The 19,714-nt window shown below is 42.0% G+C and overlaps 2 protein-coding genes across 2 annotated transcripts; both read left to right on the plus strand.

Moving 5' to 3' along the window:
• The first annotated feature begins 6,466 nt into the window (after positions 1-6,466).
• Positions 6,467-9,420, plus strand: LOC134666872 (phospholipase A1-like). The gene is made up of 5 exons (XM_063524179.1): positions 6,467-6,521; positions 7,046-7,241; positions 7,388-7,935; positions 8,133-8,312; positions 9,407-9,420. The coding sequence occupies exons 1-5, from the start codon at positions 6,467-6,469 to the stop codon at positions 9,418-9,420; spliced, it is 993 nt and encodes a 330-aa protein (XP_063380249.1).
• Positions 9,421-10,202: 782 nt separating this feature from the next.
• LOC134667017 (splicing factor YJU2) lies at positions 10,203-13,908 on the plus strand. Its single transcript, XM_063524322.1, has 5 exons — positions 10,203-10,317; positions 10,418-10,630; positions 11,244-11,418; positions 12,597-12,774; positions 13,428-13,908. The coding sequence occupies exons 1-5, from the start codon at positions 10,294-10,296 to the stop codon at positions 13,810-13,812; spliced, it is 975 nt and encodes a 324-aa protein (XP_063380392.1). The 5' UTR covers positions 10,203-10,293; the 3' UTR covers positions 13,813-13,908.
• Positions 13,909-19,714: the final 5,806 nt, after the last annotated feature.

Consider the following 19,714-nt stretch of genomic DNA (forward strand, 5'->3'; position numbering starts at 1 on the left):
AAGGCACACACCCGTCTAACCAATCCGGAATTCAGTCACGATTGATAAATTGTGTAAACAAATTTTATTAAAGGCTATTTCAAATTGAATCATTTTTAAACATATGTGTACGGGATTCAAATACCTATGTGGGAGTGTTTAGTGTATGGTGGTACCCTTCGAGCAACACCGGCTTCCGAGTGGTACCTAACCATTTCACCGCTTTTAGTTTCCGAGTTACCTACATGCGTTTTAAGGGAAGTGGTCGAAAAATGCCTAAAATGGTTTTGTGTTTAATATTAGGTAAGGTAGAAGTACTAGTGCTCGACGCTGCACTAGTATTCGACATGGGTATAGTGTGTAGCTTTCAAATAGAGCTCGACGGCTAATCCTTTTTTTTATTATGAATGGGCTTACTCATGGCCACAGACTCCTATTGTCTATTGTTAAGTAAAACCGCTCATGCCACGTGCCACAACCACCTGCATAAAAAATACGTACTCCGGTTACTGAGTGCGGCGAGTCGAACGCTACAGAACCAGTCTAAAATGTGTCATCGAGATGACACAAAGGCGCGTTATCGGAGAGCGCACCTACACTGGTTTTTTGAGCGTTGGCCTAGCCGGCGGCGCTCAGGTGCCAAATAAAATAATTAAGACCCTTTTTTGCACGTAAGTAGCACGTGCGGTTTTACTTAACAATAGACAATAGGATTAGCCGTTGAGCTCTATTTGAAAGCTACACACTATACTTTATGTCAAAGTAATATAGGTTAAATTTGAACGGCGACGATCTTTCTGTATTCAAATTTAATTCTTGTCACTTTGACATAAAGTGCCCGTGTCGAATACTAGTGCAGCGCAGGGTGGCCACTTTCTGGAAAACCGGGAAAACCGGGAAAAGTCAGGGAATTTCGCTAAACATGGAAAAGTCAGGGAATTGTCAGGGAAATTTAATGGAGGTCAGGGAATAAAAATTGTCTCTGTATGTAAATAATATAAGTACATAATAAAAAAAAACATTAATTTACCATCTGCAAACATTATATACCTAATAATCTACACTTTTATGAAAATATGAACAGCACTGGCCAAACTTTTGGTATCATTTGTGCACATTGACCTGTCAATTTAGTTCGCGATTTTCTGGAGGCGACCTTACTATAATTAGTCTAACGCATTCACTGCCAGGGGGCGTGGCCTAGGAACAAACTTGTATGACGGTGGACGCACATTTGCGTCGGGGGTAGTGAATGCGCTAACCTGTTCACTTTAAAAAAACCGCAAACGATGTAAAGGTTAGCCGTTTGGCGCACGCATACTAGAGGTCAAAACAAAATGTTTGACCCGCTGTCCCTAAAAATATTTCCCTTAGGAGGGGAGTTTTGTATGGGAAAGAAAAATTTTTTTTTTCAGAAATCTATCGTGTGTGGTATCATATGAAAGAGATTTTTGATGCGATTCTAAAAATATACCACATCATTACATTTCAGCCATTTTTTTAAATTAAAACAACAATAATTTACAAAACATACCAAGTTTGGCCTTCTCCAGAACCCAGATACGATATGGCGGATTTTTTTTTGTACAATATACCTACCACAAATGATAAGCGATATCCTCATATCTAACCCCAATAAAGCAATTTTGAAAATAATTTCATTTAGTATTTTTTATTTTATTTTTCAATAATACTAAGTGATACAGTCCTACTTCAGTATCTATTTTACGAGACTTAATGGAACTGTAGTGCAGATACGGTGCATATTTATATCCAACGGGGAATACCTCTTTAACCCTTATACTGCGCCTTTTCATCAGCTGGTATAGTTTTGTATGAAAAACTAAACGAAACTACACCAATTGATGAAAAGGCGCAGTAAAGAGGTATTTCCCGTTGGATATATATACATTACATATTGCATATAATTTTATGATTAATATTTACCGTATCTGCAGTACTCCATAAGTCTCATAAAATAGGTACTGAAGTGTGACGATAGGTTTCAAAAAAAAATTTTTTTTCCATAAAAAAACAATGACTCGGCACTCCCCTCCTAAGGGAATTTTTTTTAGGAACCGCGGGTCATAAATTTTATTTTGACCTCTAGTATGCGTGTGCCAAACGGCTAACCTGTACAGGTACTCTTATGGTTCAGTATATGCACTAGTGCTGCACACTGGCGGCAGAACATTGCAGTAATAAGTACTCCCTATTATTTTTTATCGGGCTATTTCGTTCAATCATGACTTTAAAAATAATTTTTAAGAAAAAAAAACCGACTTCCATGGGGGCCGGTGAAAGATTATTGTAGATGGTACACTACGTAGAAAAGGAGGTAAAACCACCCACTTTTCTACTAGCATTTCGCTTTTGTAATGGCTCCTCTACAGGATGGGCCAACGCCGGCCACTCCAAGGGACGCAGCCATGCGGTAGAATGAGATAGCAATATCACTTGCTCCCTCTAACGCATAAATGCGTCCCTTAGAGTGGCCGGCGTTGGCCCATCGTGTAGAGGAGCCATAAGGGTCGTAGTTCTAGCCTAACCTAACCCACTTCTCAGATAGCAGTTCGGTTCTGTGAGGATCGCAGTTCAAACCTAACCTAACCCACTTAATGGCGCATGCGGTGCGGTGTACGGGGGTTTAAGCGGGAAGGGCTAGTAAGATTGGCATCATCATACTTTATACCTACATTTTACGATAGGTAATCATAGTGGTTTATTTAGTTAAGGTATCATAGTGGTTTTCCGGGTCAAGGTCTGGGTCCGAGTCCGGGTCCGAGTCCGGGTCCGAGTCCGGGTCCGAGTCCGGGTCTGAGTCCGGGTCCGAGTCCGGGTCCGTGTCCGGGTCCGAGACCGGGTCCGAGTCCGGATCCGAGTCCGGGTTCAAATCCGGATCCGACTCTAGGTCCGGGTCCGGGTCCGAACCGGATCCGGGTATGAGCCCGATTCCGAGTCCCAGTCCAAGTCAAAACCGAAATTCGTAATCACCAAACGTGTACCATGCATCGTTGAAGAGTTCTGTTCTGGTCATCATCAGCAGTTCCACTTCATCAAATGCGACAGTTTTTAATGTAAATGCTTGTTTTTATGATGAAAATACAAAAAAAATTATACGTATGCCATTAATATTTGAGGAGTTCCCTCGATTCCTTATGGATCCCATCACGAGAACTCGAGCTTGACAAAAATGTGGCTTAAAAACTTAACTTGCTTAACGAACACAACGAATAGGAAAAATCGCCAAACGTAAACTATGCGTCGTTGAAGAGTTCTGTTCTGATCATCATCAGCAGTTCCACTTCATCAAATGCAACAGTTTTTAATGAAAATGCTTGATTTTCTGATGTAAATGCAAAAATCTCTATACGCATGCCTTTAAGATTTGAGGAGTTCCCTTGATTCCTCATGGATCCCATCATCAGAACTCGAGCTTGACAAAAATGTGGCTTAAAAACTTAACTTGCTTAACAAACGTAACGAAGAGGACAAATCGCCAACCGTGAACTATGCGTCGTTGAAGAGTTCCGTTCTGATCATCATCAGCAGTTCCACTTCATCAAATGTCACTTTTTTGGATGTATATGCTTGATTTGTTGATAAAAACCCAAAAAACACTATATGTATGCCTTTAAGATTTGAGGAGTTCCCTCGATTCCTCATGGATCCCATCATCAGAACTGGGTTTTGATAAAAACGGGACCAATCTGTATGCATATACATTCAATCAAAAAAAGAATTTTCAAAATCGGTCTAGTAATGACGGAGATATGGAGTAACAAACGTAAAAAAAAAAAAAAAACATACAACCGAATTGATAACCTCCTTCTTTGAGATTTGGAAGTCGGTTAAAAATGATGGTCACGGTCTTTAAAATATAATGAATTTTAACTTCTTTTTTATTTTGCTTTATTAAACAAATAGTTTTTCTTAATAAACTGCTTAAGTATTAACATAAATTTCAAGGACATTGGGTGTTGACAGCCCCTTCATTTGTGTATAAAAGCGGTTTTATGACATTTTTTCCACGATTTTAACAAGTCTACAAAAATTTCGGTTTCGACAAAAAACATGTTTCGGTCGGACACTAGTAGTTTTGTTTCAGTTATACCCAAGATTTTTAACCGTCTTCAAAAAATTAGGTTACTCAATTCGTCGCTTTTGTACCATAACACGCAAAACGTTGAAGTCTAGTATTAATACGATTAAAGCCCGTATAAAGTGTTCCCTTTAGTATTTCTCGCTGGATTATATTATCCAATGAATTCAGTAGTCAGACAGAGGTACTCTTTCAATTGGTTTTTCCTGTACAGCTTTTAACAAAAATGGTCAAAAATGAAATGAATTATTGGGTAATTGTATGAACTGTGATAGCAAATTACAATTTATAAATACAATGAAAAATCAAACAATCAATCAATTCATCTACTCAAAGGTTAAATGGAAGAGATCCCTCAAAGGGATAAGTTCGCCTTTGTACTTCTTACTAATTGTATGTTATTTTTAATATGTATTTTTGTACAATAAAGATTTTACTACTACTACTACTACTACTACAATGAAATAGTACAAAAACGTCACCTGACGTAGGATATGAACCCACGACTTCCGTCTAACTATGCTTTCGCTCTTACCAACTGAGATATTCAGATACTACTTCTTATTATTTCCGTTTTTGCATTATTTCATTGTATTGATAAATTGTGATTTGCAATCAGATCATTCTGCAAAAACTCAAAAATGTATTCCAATTATATATTACTGCTATTATTATGTTTTTTTTGTGGGTCAATAAAAGTAAATTACTAGATTATATATTTTATATTTATTACATTTAAGATTATGGTCAGGGAAAAACTTGAAAAAACGCCTGGAAAACCGGGAAAAGTCAGGGAATTTTGGTTTTAGTAAAGAGTGGTCACCCTGTAGTGCAGCGTTGTGCACTAGTACTTCTACCTTATTTCCGCCAAGTCCGTACCGTGCTATATGGAAATTTATTCCAAAAATGCTGTTTTTATATACCACACTGGTGGCAAGCCAGCATACGACCCGCATTCACCATAGCCTATGGACGCCTGCAGCTACGGGGATATGACACATCATGCCAAATGTTGATTGATTTTATATAAAATAAAAGTCCTAATATATAAAATAAGCTTTCATAAGTAATAGTTACTGATTTTTAAAAAGCGCCATTCAATTAAAAGACATGTCTAGATCGCTTACCTTCTTTCAAGTACTTTCTAATGCTAAAAAAAACGAACTACAGTATTCTTCCTTATTTTCAATACCTACTTGCCCGAAATTGACTTCTAGAATTAGACCAAGTCTGCGACGATTTTGATTACACACGCAGTGCAAGTATTAATCATAATTTCAAGAAGGTTTGTCGTTCAAAATAACACTTGCACTGCGTGTGCAATCAAAATCGTTGCAGAATTTTCTTGGTCTAACTCTATTATATTTGTAAGGTAGGTAGCTCATAGTAATTGGGTATAATTTGATTAGGTTCTTAGTTTGTCGGGGTATACTCTCATATTGTATATAATTTCATTAAGTACTCATTAAATTACGAATTTGCTAATAAACCTTATTCGATATTATTTGCCGGAAAAAATCCCGGAACTGATAAATCAGAATATTCAGAATACCGATGGCGCCAGAATAAGGATGTACACGTGCTGCGCGGGAATGGTGCGGCGGGGTGCGCGGGGCGCCCGCCCGCCTATTCTACCACTCGTCTGCTTCACCCCCTCGGAAACGTAAAACTCAACTATAAGAGCGCCTTAAATGAATAAGCAGCAGTAAGATGCAGATTATTTAAGCTAAAAAAATAATGTGAAAAAAATGTAAAAATAGTGTGCTTGAACAGAAAAGTGTTACTTTGATCCCTTCTAGCAGGGAGGAAAAGTGCCATTTCCGAATAGGTGGTGTGAAAAATACATTTATCCTCTGACCATTCACTCATGACGAATAAATACTCGGTATATAGCTGGTTCGCAGCGGCTAGCAACAACTGATCTTGACGTCCACGAGCGCAGTGCAAGCGTCCTTTGGTTCACGGCAAAAACCGACAACCGTCGGATCGCTGCGAGCCGCTCGTGTAGCGTTCGTTGCGGGCTCGCGAGCCACGTACACACTATGTTTTTGGCAACAGTAACAGTTACAGTTACGTGCAACGTTACCGGTTCAGAAATGAGTACGTTGTAAACGTCGGCTCGCTGCGAGTCGCTCGTGTGCTCGTGTAGCGTTCGTTGCAGGCTCGCGAGCCACGTACACACTATGTTTTTGGCAACAGTAACAGTTACAGTTACGTGCAACGTTACGGGTTCAGAAATGAGTACGTTGTAAACGTCGGCTCGCTGCGAGCCGCTCGTGTAGCGTTCGTTGCAGGCTCGCGAGCTACGTACACACTATGTTTTTGGCAACAGTAACTGTTACAGTTACGTGCAACGTTACGGGTTCAGAAATGAGTACGTCGTAGATGTCGGTTCGCTGCGAGCCGCTCGCGTACCGCTCGCAGCAGGTTTGCGAACCACGTACACACTATGTTTTTTGGTTACAGTACATGCAACGGTTACAGTTACAGCTCGCTAGTGAGTACCCGGCTATACACAGCAGAAACGTGTCTCCTGTAGACATACTTAGACATATTTATGTGTATGTAGGTATCCTAAGTTAAAGCATATGAAGACCATTTTTCCGCATAAAGTACCTTTTTTTTATGAATGGACTTACTCATGGCTTACCTACTCCTTTTATGTTAATATTTCCGTACTAATATATTTTTATGGTAACCTATTTAAGTATGGTAAGTATATTGTTCTTGACCTGAAATCTAGACATGCGTAGCGTTGCCAAAAAGCGGCAAATTGAAGAGTGTATCAACTGTATCAGGTACCTATACATACTCGTATTATTATTTCCGGCTCATGAGATTGGGATGAATTACTTACTTTCTGACCAAGAGGTGACGTTTATGTAATGGTAATTTTTGAAATATATTATCTACATGTATGAATTTTAATGAAAGCTATTGTTGTTTACTTATTTATTTTTGTAGGAGAACTATGGATGAACGGAGTTGACTTCTACGAAGAAATCGAACATGGTTTTAAAAATTACACTGGTTACGGAACGGAATGGATTTTCTTTCCGGACGGTGCTGGTATACCTCACTTCGTTAATTTGACTATGCCTTCATCGATACAGCTGCGGAGTAGGCAAAACAAGGAAATAGAATACAGATTATACACCAGGTTAGTGTCTTCTGGCTTATCAGTCCTTAATGTAGGTATGATGTTACATGCCTACACTTAGAAGCTCATGGAATTTGTTTCTTATCGTTCGGTGCTATTGAATACACTTGCAAAATTGAGAACCTGTATCGTATTGTTGTTTTCAGAGAAATATCCGACTACATAATTTTAGATCAGTCAGCACAACCACCCAACGGCATTGACATACGAGAACTGTTGTCCAACAAACCAGTCAAATTGGTAACACACGGCTGGAAGTCTTCGGCGGACGACAGCGTGGTGATGGGCATCAAAGAATCCTACTTGAAAAATAAAGATGTTGCTGTTATAGGCATTGACTGGAGCGACACGGCGAAGGACTATCTTTATCCTTTGGTTGCGGAATACACAGGGGGCGTGGGGGCGTCTGTTGGGCAGTTTCTGAATACTTTTTGCCATCTTTACAATGTGTCTGGCGGGAGGATGCATTTGATCGGGCATAGCCTTGGAGCACACGTTATGGGGATTGCTGCGTCAAAAACTAATGTGACGATAGCAAGAATCACCGGTAAATATACAATTATACATTTAGACAAATCCCTTAGCTTATTCCGTGGAGAAAGGGCCTCAATCCTAAATATACCTTCCAGTTATATTTCCATGGAGCTAATAGTTACTTGGTCTTTTAACGGCCTTCTAAATTTCGAAGAAGGAGGTTCTCAGTTTGTCGGGATCTTGTTTTTTGCATGTTCCTCGATTTTCGGAGGTCTACAACTAAATCCATTTGGGGAATTAGGAATTTTTTGCCGCAGTGTGTGAGCAAGATAGGGCTATGCACGACGTCCCGTATTGTGGAGACACCATAAATACTTACGTAATTATAGGTACTAATTATCTATTTTGGTATTTCAGGCCTCGACCCGGCACGACCTTTGTTTGAGTTCCCGAAGAAGCCAAATGCGTTGTCCCTGGACGCATCAGACGCAGAATTTGTGGATGTGATTCACTCGTGCAGCGGTGTTCTTGGCGTCCAAAATCCTATAGGCAATGTCGATTATTACCCTAATAGTGGCACACCACCTCAGCCTGGTTGTGAGAGCATTTTTTTTCTCCTAGGTAACATTTCATTGTTATCATTTCTTTTAAAATATCATATTAGGTATTATAGATTCAATGTCACGTTTAAAATAATATTTTGACATTTTCAGAGGCATGCAGCCATGCGAGATCTCACATTTATTTTGCCGAATCTATTGGTAATCCTACTGGTTTTCCTGCTTGCCGGAGTGAAAATTGGACGGATTATCTAAGTAATACCAATACTGAATGTAAACAGCAAACGTATATGGGAGAGAATGTCGATCGGAATGCAACGGGGCAGTATTACTTGAGAACAAATGCAAAGGAACCCTACGCTAGAAATATTCTCTGAGACAAATAAACATTTTAATTCAAACCCGTATTTTGTTGTTCCATTAAAAATGCTACCTACTATTAAATATTGTGATAATGGGGAATATTATACGCGAGGCGTAAATGTGACGTTTATGCTTCCGATGTAGCCCACAAGATGGCAGAGCCTACTATGCACAAGGCATGCACAAGCAAACGTACCAATACCACAGATTAATAAATCCAATACCAACGAGAACGGTAGGTAGATGGTAGCACTTGCTTTGGCAATGTACATGTGCACATATGTTTCCGATTCAAGCCACAAGATGGCAGACTCTCCAACGCGCACGCGCACGGTCCCTCGGAGTGAAGTGCGCTGTCAATGATTTGAATTTTTTTATCAAATATTCTAGGTATTGTGGTGCCACCTATTTAAGGTTTTTAACGAACATAAGTTGCTTGACTTTTGCCCTAAGGCCCTAAAACGTGATTTAATTATCTTTGGCCCTAAGGTTAAAAATCCTAAGCCCTCATTGCCACGAACGCTTTTTAAAGCGCTTGAATCCGTCCGCACGCTAAGTTTAACGACCAACGCTTAAAACCGAAAATCCAACAACGCTTGATAAAAAGCGCCACCACCATCGTGTGAACAATGGAACAAATATACATGTTTTTTCCCATTTTGTGTCATTCAAACGCCTTTAACGCGCGTCGAAAAAGCGCTCGTGTGTATGAGGGTTAACGCAAATAATCCGTGTTTTAACCGTGGTACCACGGCTTTTGTACCACAGGGGACCACGGGTAATTTTTTTTCCCCGTAGACCCACTGCACCAAAATGGGACTACGGGTAATTGAAAAGAACTGTCTCTTACCCGTGGACCACCGTTGTCATATTTGGAAGGTTATATTATTATACATTCTCTTACATTTAATTATTACAAACGGCGTCGTCATTTTACAAACGTGAAACGTTATGTAAATTGCCGTAAGCAAATTGCAAATTTAGTGTTTCTTCTCCAAAAACATTGTCTTCAAAACGTAACTAGACGGAGCCCCGCTTCGCGGGCTTTTCGGGCATCTGAAGCTACTTACCTAACCTACCTACTCGTATCTACCAACCTACGCTTAAATTGAAGTGGGTCTATGGGGAAATAAATTATCTGAGGAATGACCCGTGGGCCCACGGAAAGTTTCGTATTCAAAAAGATAACATAAAACTGGAGCAGTGGGTCTACGGGGAAAAAAAATTACCCGTGGTCCCCTGTGGTACAAAAGCCGTGGTACCACGGTTAAAACACGAAATAATCGCATGTGAGTGTTATGCTTACGGAATTATGAAACTTATTATGTATGCAACATACCTTAAACTAATAACGCAAATAAACAATAAAAAGCAACATACAATAAAAAGCCTTGAAATAAAAATACAAATTAAGCTTCAAAATAAACTATAAATAAAAAAATTGTCACGAATCTGTATTCCCAATTTTATTGTTCCCAATGCGGATTACATCAGGAAAACCGTGCGTCTGTGGCCAGCCTGTCAATGTCAGCGCGTTTACGTTTTACGGTACGTCAAACGTCAAGTCAAACTGTCAAACATTACGATAAATAATATCGGCGTGTACGAATAATTCCGCCCTAAATTAATTTTATTTCTCTCAAAACAGTAACAAGATGTCTGAAAGAAAAGTATTAAACGTAAGTAAAGAATTTTTAACAATTGCATTTCTATAAAAAAATGTATAAATTCTGTTTTACTTACATGGCTCACTCTTACACCCTATGATGTTGATTTCAGAAATACTATCCCCCGGATTTTGATCCGTCGAAGATTCCTCGCATGAAACTAGCGAAGAACCGTCAGTACACTGTGCGCTTGATGGCTCCTTTCAATATGCGATGTGCTACTTGCGGCGAGTATATCTACAAGGGCAAAAAATTCAACGCTCGGAAAGAAGACGTTGAAAATGAAGACTATTTGGGAATTAGAATTTACAGGTTTTATATTAAAGTTAGTATATTATTCATATCTACATTACTCATATCAGCCGAAAGAGGTCCACTGCTGGACATAGGCCTCCCCCAGGGATCCCACAACTACTGGTCTTACGCCACTCTCAACCTTGACCTGATCGTCGGACCATCTTGTTGTGGGTGTGTTCCTGCTGCGTTTAACGTTGTTGTAAGTAACACAAGCAGAACATTTTTTTGGCCACATCAATCTTTTACTAAACAAAAAGTATATATATTTATCCACTTAAATCCTTTATACTTGTACAAGTACCAATTCAATTCGAGATTGCTGGCTTGAGCCTTACAAAGTTGAAATAGTTATGTTTTGGTGTGTTAATTTCAAGGCACTTCTTGCAAAATTCGGTGAATTCCCATCTGTGCCGCCCCCTAGTCAGGGAGCAGGTACAAATAGGATTTCTTCCCAATTCATTCCCATCTGTGACCTCCTCGGTTTCTTCCTGTCTTTTAATAGCTACTATATTGAACAGTTAAAATTCCAATTTGTGATAGATGGGCATTTTCATTTAACTTGTACAAGTTAAGCGCGACTTAAGTCGTGTTTCAGTAACGTCTAACCGTTACATTCACAATGTGAACTTAATAAATTCCAGTGTACCAGATGCCTACAAGAGATATCATTCAAGACGGACCCAAAGAACACGGACTATGAGATTGAGGCGGGAGCAACCAGGAACTTCATGGCGCTGAAGCTTGCTGAAGAACAGGCCAAGCGGGAGGAGGAGGAGCAAAAAGAAGAAGAGGCAAATAATCCTATGAAATTATTAGGTAAATATAATTTTGAAAATTCTCTTCTTCCTTGTCGTATCCTCATGGCTGGGGACGTGACGAATGTGGATACTCTTCACCAGCGCTCTCCAATCCACTCTGTCTTGGGCCCAGTGCATGCTAGCCTGCAATGTGGCATTTGTCTCTGACGTTATTCTGTCCGCCCAACGCGTGGCCATACGTCCACCCCTACGCTACGCAGTAATAAGGAGCTTTTCCAGGCTATCTGGCCCTGCCCTGCTCAGATGGCCGAAGAAACCAAGTACACGTTGGGAGCAAACAGTGGAGAGCCTCGTTGTAATGTTAAGTTCGTCGAGAATTGATGCATTTGTTTTTGAAAATTGGGTATTCCCAAAAATCATTTGGAAATCACTCTTATGCCATTGTAATAAGAGTCCCATTTCGGAATTATCTGCCACTATTTTAATGTTTTTACACCTTACGGCCTGGCCACGACATTGCGCGACTGGCTAAGGTGACAACCATAGATCGGAACGAGACGCAGCGATTGGACCTTTCGATCCCAACTATGGTTTTCGCCTTAGCCGAAGATATATAAGCCGAAATGTCTTTTCCAGGCCCTTGCTGACTATTGTTAGCAACTTTATTTGTGTAGAATAATGATTTCCATGATTAAAACTATGATATGTCCTTCCCGGGAGTCAAATTATTATTAGTAAGGATGTATTGTCCCTGCATTCCTCCAATTGCCTGTCAAAAAGTGCGGTTGAAGAAATAAGGTTATTTGATAAACCTATTTCCAATCCTATATATTTCATGTCAGTTAACTTGACTGATAAAGCCAAAATCAATCTATAAATATTTTTATTGAGAAAATTTGCACTAAATTTTTTACAAATAGCCTTGCCAAACTGTTTACATACATTACAGGAAACATTATTTTAAACATCTCAACCTAACCTTTTTTAACTAAACCAACATATTATGTTTTACGCTAGTAAGAACTTCCTCATTAGCACAAAAATAATCCAAATCCGCCACTGCTATTGCTACTGTGTGCTACTATACTATACTATAGGGCCTTAGTAACTACTAGCCGCCCCTTTCTTGTCGCCCTAGACCCTGGCCTTAGGGCAAATCTGCCACTGAGCAATAGCATGCAGCGCAATAAAAGCTCGTGCCTAAACATTGATCGTGAATTAATGGATTGATTACAGAATACAGAACGGAGCAGTCCCGGCAGGAGATCGAGCGGCTGGAAGGGCTGGAGGAGCTGAAGGAGCTGAACCGGCGCCAGCAGGCCGTGGACTACGAGGGCATGCTGCAGCAGTACGCGCCCGAGAGCGCGGACAAGCGCCGCGCCCGCGAGGAGAAGGAGGACGACGACTTCATCAAGTGAGTCTAATGTTCTTCTCTTAAACTTGCAATGAGATGTTGACATGACTTACTTCAAATTAGGTGCGGAAGTACTACGTATGCGGTGCGATGAGTAAAGATGATTAGCCTTACAAACGCAGGCTTGTAAAGCAACCTTCTTTTGTTTTTAAGTGCAGCCGCGGCCCGCGATACCGTCATACTCGTGCGCGCCCCGGCCGCCGCGGCCCGGCGAGTTGATCAACGACACCTTCTCGTAACTCATGAGGCCCTGGTACTTGCTCTGCGCTAAATTCAGTTTGTAGACAGTTTTCTTTTTCTCAATTTTGGCCACCGTAGCCTATGGATATTTTTAATTGCAAGGTTGATAAAAGCACTATACAAATCTCGGCAAGAAACGGGGTTGCCGGCCGCGTATCCCTATCCGTATCTACTTGGCCTACAACCCTTCGTTTCCCAGCCTGTAAAGTAATGTCCTATTACGGTTTAACTCGCGTAGGTATTATTAGCCACTCGCAAGTGTTCTCTTCTTTACAGGAGATCGTGGTTTCTAATCCAACCCTGGCTCGTCATCGTACCAATCGTATCGTATCGTCGTAATCGTACCAAATAAAAAACCGCAAACAAGACTTATTAATAGGAAACAACTCAAACAACTTTCAAAATGTTTTCAGATCCATCAAATTTGGCGGAACATCGAAAGTAGTGGCTGAAGAAATAATTGAAGAAGTAGAGGACTCGGATGAACCACCAGCTAAAACATCTCGAATAGAGATCATTCCGGCCAAAACGGTTGCCAAGAAAAATGAGTCATGGAACCGCAGTATCGGAGTGTTGAAAAAACCAGCTTTGGCGAATCTTGTAAAGAGTAAAAAAGACGTGGCGCCAAAGAAGAGTTCGGAAGGAACTAAGGACAATAGTGATAGTGCAAATACAACTGAGGCTTCTAAAGCAAGTGACGCCGCTGTAGCTTCTAAGGCCAGTGAAAATACAACGCCAGCTGCGTCAGGGCTTACTCTTCTGGCAAACTACTCCGGCAGTGACAGTGATTCGCAGTGAGTTTTGTTTTATAAGTATTATAACACTGTACAAAATGGGTATGGACATCTGTAAGTTGTAATTAACTAATTATGGTAAATAGATAAGTTGAGTAAACTTGTTGTAGTTTGGTTTCGTATCCGTCTGACTTGATGTCCTATCCCATTATTCTGTATAGGGTAAAAGCGGTCGGCAACCTTTTAGCAGCCAAGGGCCACATAGTAGTTAACGAAGATGACGCGGCCCGCACTTTGGTAATATTTGTGACTTTAGCAGACATTGTCGATCGTCAGTACTACATACAAAATAGCCAGAAAGGCTCGCGGGCCGCAAGCGAGAGGTTGGCGGGCCGCTGGTTGCCAACCGCTGGCGTAAACCATCACGTATAAGAGTTTAAATAGTAAAAGAGAATAATTACATTAACATTTTAGTATTTGCAACTTGAGACTCTAACGACACCTGTCACAAAAAAAATGCATCAAGATTTGAATTGTAGTGTAGGTCGCTCTTAAGATACATATTTACCCTTCGTTTACTCTGCCTCGTCAGTCGCGTAACTATTATCACAGAATAAATAATAGTACTAGGTACAGAAGACTCACTCTCTAACAAAACGCGTCTGTTACAATCAGCACAGATATGGCCGCTAGGTGGCGACAGCGCCACGCGCTGCTTAAGCCTCCCATTCACACTCCTACCTTGTAGTCCGCCTCGTTGGGTAGGATTGTGTATGGGGGTTGCGGACTATGTGCCATTCTACAACACCCAAGTAGGATGCCTCTTGGGTCCTACGGATCCTACAAGCCCCGCCCACCGTTGTAGTCCGCCGCGTAGGATTGTGTGTGGGTTGTCGTCCTACGTTGCGTACTACGGTGTTTGACGTATGACAACAGTGCGCGCCATTTTTTTTTAAATTTTTAAAGAAAATCGCTGTTTTTGGGACCAGAAATCACCCAATCACTCCAACAAACCTTTAACCTGTCCTATGTACAATAAAGTGTTTACATACATACATACATTACAAACAATGGAGGAATAGGCATTGCAACAATTATTACCAATACTTAAGAAATATAACGCTCTCTGGCGAATTTTTTGCAGTTTCTTTTCCCACACTCTTTTTTATTTTTATCCAATAACAAGAAAATACATAGCAGAAGAGCTATTTTCTTTTTTTTTAATTGCACGTAACATTTTCAAGAGTAAGTAGACCGACACTTGTGAGAAACGAAGCAGTACTCAGTACTGGTGATGGACGGCAAAACAGTACCGTGTGTGAGCTATTTCTTGCTCCGTAGTCGCGCAAGGCGTACTACAACATAGGAGGGTGTGTGAGCTATATCCTACGCCTTAGTCCTGCGAGGCGGACTACAAGGTAGGAGTGTGAATGGGGGGCTTTAAGGCTTTCTCCAAAATTGGTGTGGAACGGATGTACTTTTAGCTACCTGAAGCAAAGCGACGAAATCGCGGAGTGAGCCACGCCTGCTATTATAAAGTGATGTTTACATTTAAAATAAAGGAAAAAGTTCTGTTTGTTGGAAATTCGCATCGAGTGGCGATAAATAGAAACACGACCGAATGGAGTGTTTTAAATCGACACGAGTTGCGAATTACCTTTTCGCGTGTTTATTGTACAACGTTATAAAGTACATATGGCCCTTTAATTTAGTTACATAAACACGTATAGTCCTTAATCCCGACATAGGGCGGTAAAGTAACACCATATGTACTGTAAAATAATAAAATCAACCGATTGGAAAGCAAATGAAGGGGCTATACCTATGCTCAATACATATACATTGGATTATATAAAAATATATTGTCTATAATGTTAAGTATAATGATATCAAAATCGCTGCCAACTTAGCTTGGTCTAACTCTAATAAATATTTAGCCAATTGAATGATTTCGCAAAATAAATGTATTCCAAATGTTTATACGACAACGGTTTCACTCACTTGAATTTTTAGTCGCTATTGGCGACATGTTTCGGGCCCGTCGGGGGTCCTTCCTCAGGCTCGAGTGCTCGCGGCGGCTGCAACTCGTGCACTGATCGCGCCGCTCGCCTCGTCGCTCGTTGCGCGCGCGCTGACAGAGCGGGGGCGGGGGGCGCGGTGCACTCCGCAGCCGGAGTTGTCAGGTCAAGGTCTGGTAGGGCGGCTGCATCGGCTGGCATCAAGCACACTGCACTCACTATGTCCACGCGATCGTCACAACGCACATCCCGCCTAATACCAGGTATTATAGGCTTCCATGCAGGTGGCAACATCCAGCCTCCGTCTCGATTGAAATTAGGGCGGCGTCCAATTTCAATCGCCTCGCGAATCTTACGCGGCACAAAACATTTCTCCCGTGCTAGTAATCTCGCTCTATCGAAACGAATGAAATGGGACGCGCCTGTATCGTACGCGTGCTCTGCCACCGCTGAATTCCTGGTATCCATGTTCTTTACGCTGCGTATGTGTTCCGACAACCTCGTGGAGACATTTCTTCCAGTCTCACCCACATACGCCCTACCACAGTCACAAGGTATCTCGTATACCCCCGGGTTCCCCAGCGGGTCCTTGTCCTTTGGAGAGCGCAGCATCTGTCTAACCTTGGTATGGGGACGGAAGATTGTCCTAATGCTAAACCTCCGGCGTAATAGGCGTCCAATCCTATCCGTTACCCCCTTAATGAAAGGCAAGAAGACAGGTGCTCTGTCGACCGTTTGTGCTCGCCGTAATGTACCCATACTTGCCGCTCGCTGACTCTGTCTCCAATTGTACCCATTCCTTTCTAATACTTGCCTTACATGCTGCAGCTCACCTTGCACGTACTGCGGGTCACAGAGCCGTAAAGCCCTATTGATGAGCGCGCGTGGAACGGAAGACAAGTGTGCGGGGTGATGGTGAGAGTCAGCTTGCAGGTACCGATCAGTGTGTGTAGACTTACGATACACTTTATGAGTCAACCGGCCATGCTCGTCCCGCTGCACCAAGACATCCAGAAAAGGGAGTGCCCCATTGCACTCCTTCTCAATGGTGAACTTAATCTTGGCATGCCGCTCGTTCAGGTGGACGAGTAACGGGTCCAGATCGTTGTGTGATACAACAGCAAACACGTCGTCCACATATCGCCACCACAGTCTGGGTTTATGCGGGCAGCTCTCCAAAGCTCTCTGCTCAAACTCCTCCATGAGCTTTGGCGCGCTCATCAATACGGCTTTACGGCTCTGTGACCCGCAGTACGTGCAACGTGAGCTGCAGCATGTAAGGCAAGTATTAGAAAGGAATGGGTACAATTGGAGACAGAGTCAGCGAGCGGCAAGTATGGGTACATTACGGCGAGCACAAACGGTCGACAGAGCACCTGTCTTCTTGCCTTTCATTAAGGGGGTAACGGATAGGATTGGACGCCTATTACGCCGGAGGTTTAGCATTAGGACAATCTTCCGTCCCCATACCAAGGTTAGACAGATGCTGCGCTCTCCAAAGGACAAGGACCCGCTGGGGAACCCGGGGGTATACGAGATACCTTGTGACTGTGGTAGGGCGTATGTGGGTGAGACTGGAAGAAATGTCTCCACGAGGTTGTCGGAACACATACGCAGCGTAAAGAACATGGATACCAGGAATTCAGCGGTGGCAGAGCACGCGTACGATACAGGCGCGTCCCATTTCATTCGTTTCGATAGAGCGAGATTACTAGCACGGGAGAAATGTTTTGTGCCGCGTAAGATTCGCGAGGAGATTGAAATTGGACGCCGCCCTAATTTCAATCGAGACGGAGGCTGGATGTTGCCACCTGCATGGAAGCCTATAATACCTGGTATTAGGCGGGATGTGCGTTGTGACGATCGCGTGGACATAGTGAGTGCAGTGTGCTTGATGCCAGCCGATGCAGCCGCCCTACCAGACCTTGACCTGACAACTCCGGCTGCGGAGTGCACCGCGCCCCCCGCCCCCGCTCTGTCAGCGCGCGCGCAACGAGCGACGAGGCGAGCGGCGCGATCAGTGCACGAGTTGCAGCCGCCGCGAGCACTCGAGCCTGAGGAAGGACCCCCGACGGGCCCGAAACATGTCGCCAATAGCGACTAAAAATTCAAGTGAGTGAAACCGTTGTCGTATAAACAATTTAAAATATGTCTCACGAAAGTTTAATATCGATTATTCCAAATGTTGTAGGTATGTCATAATAATAATCTGTTAACAGCCACTGGGTAGAAAGCGGCGCACACCTCTCGACACCCCTGAGCCGCTCACACCGATGTTGCTCCTGGTCGTCTTCGCGACGGCAGTTTCAGGGGCCCATCTAGTCAGCGGCAAGTCACCACCTGCCTCGATAACGTGTTTTAGCATTGTTATGGCAGGTGTCCGGACTTCTCTACAATAGCCCAGTCTCATTGTCCATCCAAACTTCAAATCCATAGACCGGTATACTAATCACTTTTTCTGCAATAGTCCCAATGCCTGCTGCGACCGGTTCATGAGTGTTTATTGTTGCGCCTGTGAACGGGTTCCAGCAGGCGTTCTACATGACATTAAAGCTCTCCAAGGGGCCTCTACGTGTTGGATCTATATCCCCACGCAAGCCTATCAAAAGACCGGGATTTGTAGGCCCGTGAATTCCAAAGTGGAGAAACATCTACTAACTTTCTACATAACATTAAAGCTCTCCAAAGGGCCTCTCCGTGCTGGATCTATGTCCCCGCGCAAGACTATAAAAAAACCGGGATTTAAAGGCCTGTGAAATCTAAAATCAACTTAACAATAATTCTATTAAGTATAACGTTATCAATGCTATCATAATAAAAATTTGCCGAATGTTGGTTACCAACATAAATCAACTGCGAAATGGTTAGCAAGTGAAATGCGTACAATAAAACATCAGCGAAACAATGCTATCTGGATCTCAATACCTATGTACTTACCTACGTATATACATATAAAAATTTAATTCGAGACTTCCCTTTTTCCTAACCATGTTCGAATTCGTCCTATTAAGACCGTAATATAATTCGCGGTTTTGATATGGCTGGTGGCCGAGGTAAGGGGTAAGGTGGAGGGTCATACATTTACCTAGTTACAAATTTTATTCTCTACATATAGGTACCTACTACATATTTATCGCTGTTACCTATTGTTACCAGTCATCAGGGTTTTCGATATCGGGTACGTAGGTGGGTATATTATTTGACATCGGACGTTGCGGTCAATGGATATCCGTACTGAATTCAAATTTTTAGTTTCCCCTTCATATTAGACGCAGTTAGTTGTTCATAGCAATTTCCGCCATCCGACATCCAGTGTGCGCCTATTTTGCGTGTAAAATTTAACGGACGCAGCACGCTTAGGGCTGATTTAGACGGCGCGCGAACTCGCATGCGATTTTAGTTACATTGCGGACTGTTGGTTACGTCCAATTCAACCGACCGATGAAAATCCGCAATGATATGAGACTTGCATGCTAGTTCACGCATCGTCTAAATCAGCTCTCCGCTAAGAATGATCACAGTATATAAACTGAAAGATGTCAGTTCATTTTATGAATGAAATCAGATCACTCTCATCTATTATTTATTTTGAAATAAGTAGGTACGTCGGTGTGAATGGAGATTCAAAAAACAGTTTCGTGCGGAACAAATACAGATCGCAGCGAGACGCGGGTGACAATCGGATCGGCTTAGGATACGCTTAGGGACATTCGTCAATACGACGATACCTTCATCGTGGGCAGTATAATGACTTGCTCCAAATAGCAGGCTTGTTTAAAGCTTCATTCAACTAGTATATAGAATTATAAAGGCAGGCTCTCATTGGATAAAGGAATTGAACACAATTTATGTACTTACGTATGTCTACATTAGTTAATATTTCACTGGTGTGTTTTTTAAGTTAAACTCAGCAGTCGCTAAAACGCATTAAAAACATACAATCAGCAG

This window comes from Cydia fagiglandana, chromosome 8 (assembly GCF_963556715.1).
Source record: "Cydia fagiglandana chromosome 8, ilCydFagi1.1, whole genome shotgun sequence".
Lineage (NCBI taxonomy): Eukaryota > Metazoa > Arthropoda > Insecta > Lepidoptera > Tortricidae > Cydia > Cydia fagiglandana.

What these genes read in the sequence shown, in the direction of transcription:
- LOC134666872 (XM_063524179.1), top strand. Translation starts at nt 6,467, where the DNA reads ATGTCGGTTCGCTGCGAGCCGCTCGCGTACCGCTCGCAGCAGGTTTGC. An exon ending in GAATACAGATTATACACCAG is followed by an intron (nt 7,242 to 7,387) that starts GTTAGTGTCTTC and finishes TGTTGTTTTCAG; the next exon opens with AGAAATATCCGACTACATAA. An exon ending in TCTAAATTTCGAAGAAGGAG is followed by an intron (nt 7,936 to 8,132) that starts GTTCTCAGTTTG and finishes TTGGTATTTCAG; the next exon opens with GCCTCGACCCGGCACGACCT.
- LOC134667017 (XM_063524322.1), top strand. Translation starts at nt 10,294, where the DNA reads ATGTCTGAAAGAAAAGTATTAAAC. An exon ending in CTGAAAGAAAAGTATTAAAC is followed by an intron (nt 10,318 to 10,417) that starts GTAAGTAAAGAA and finishes TGTTGATTTCAG; the next exon opens with AAATACTATCCCCCGGATTT. An exon ending in TTTACAGGTTTTATATTAAA is followed by an intron (nt 10,631 to 11,243) that starts GTTAGTATATTA and finishes AATAAATTCCAG; the next exon opens with TGTACCAGATGCCTACAAGA.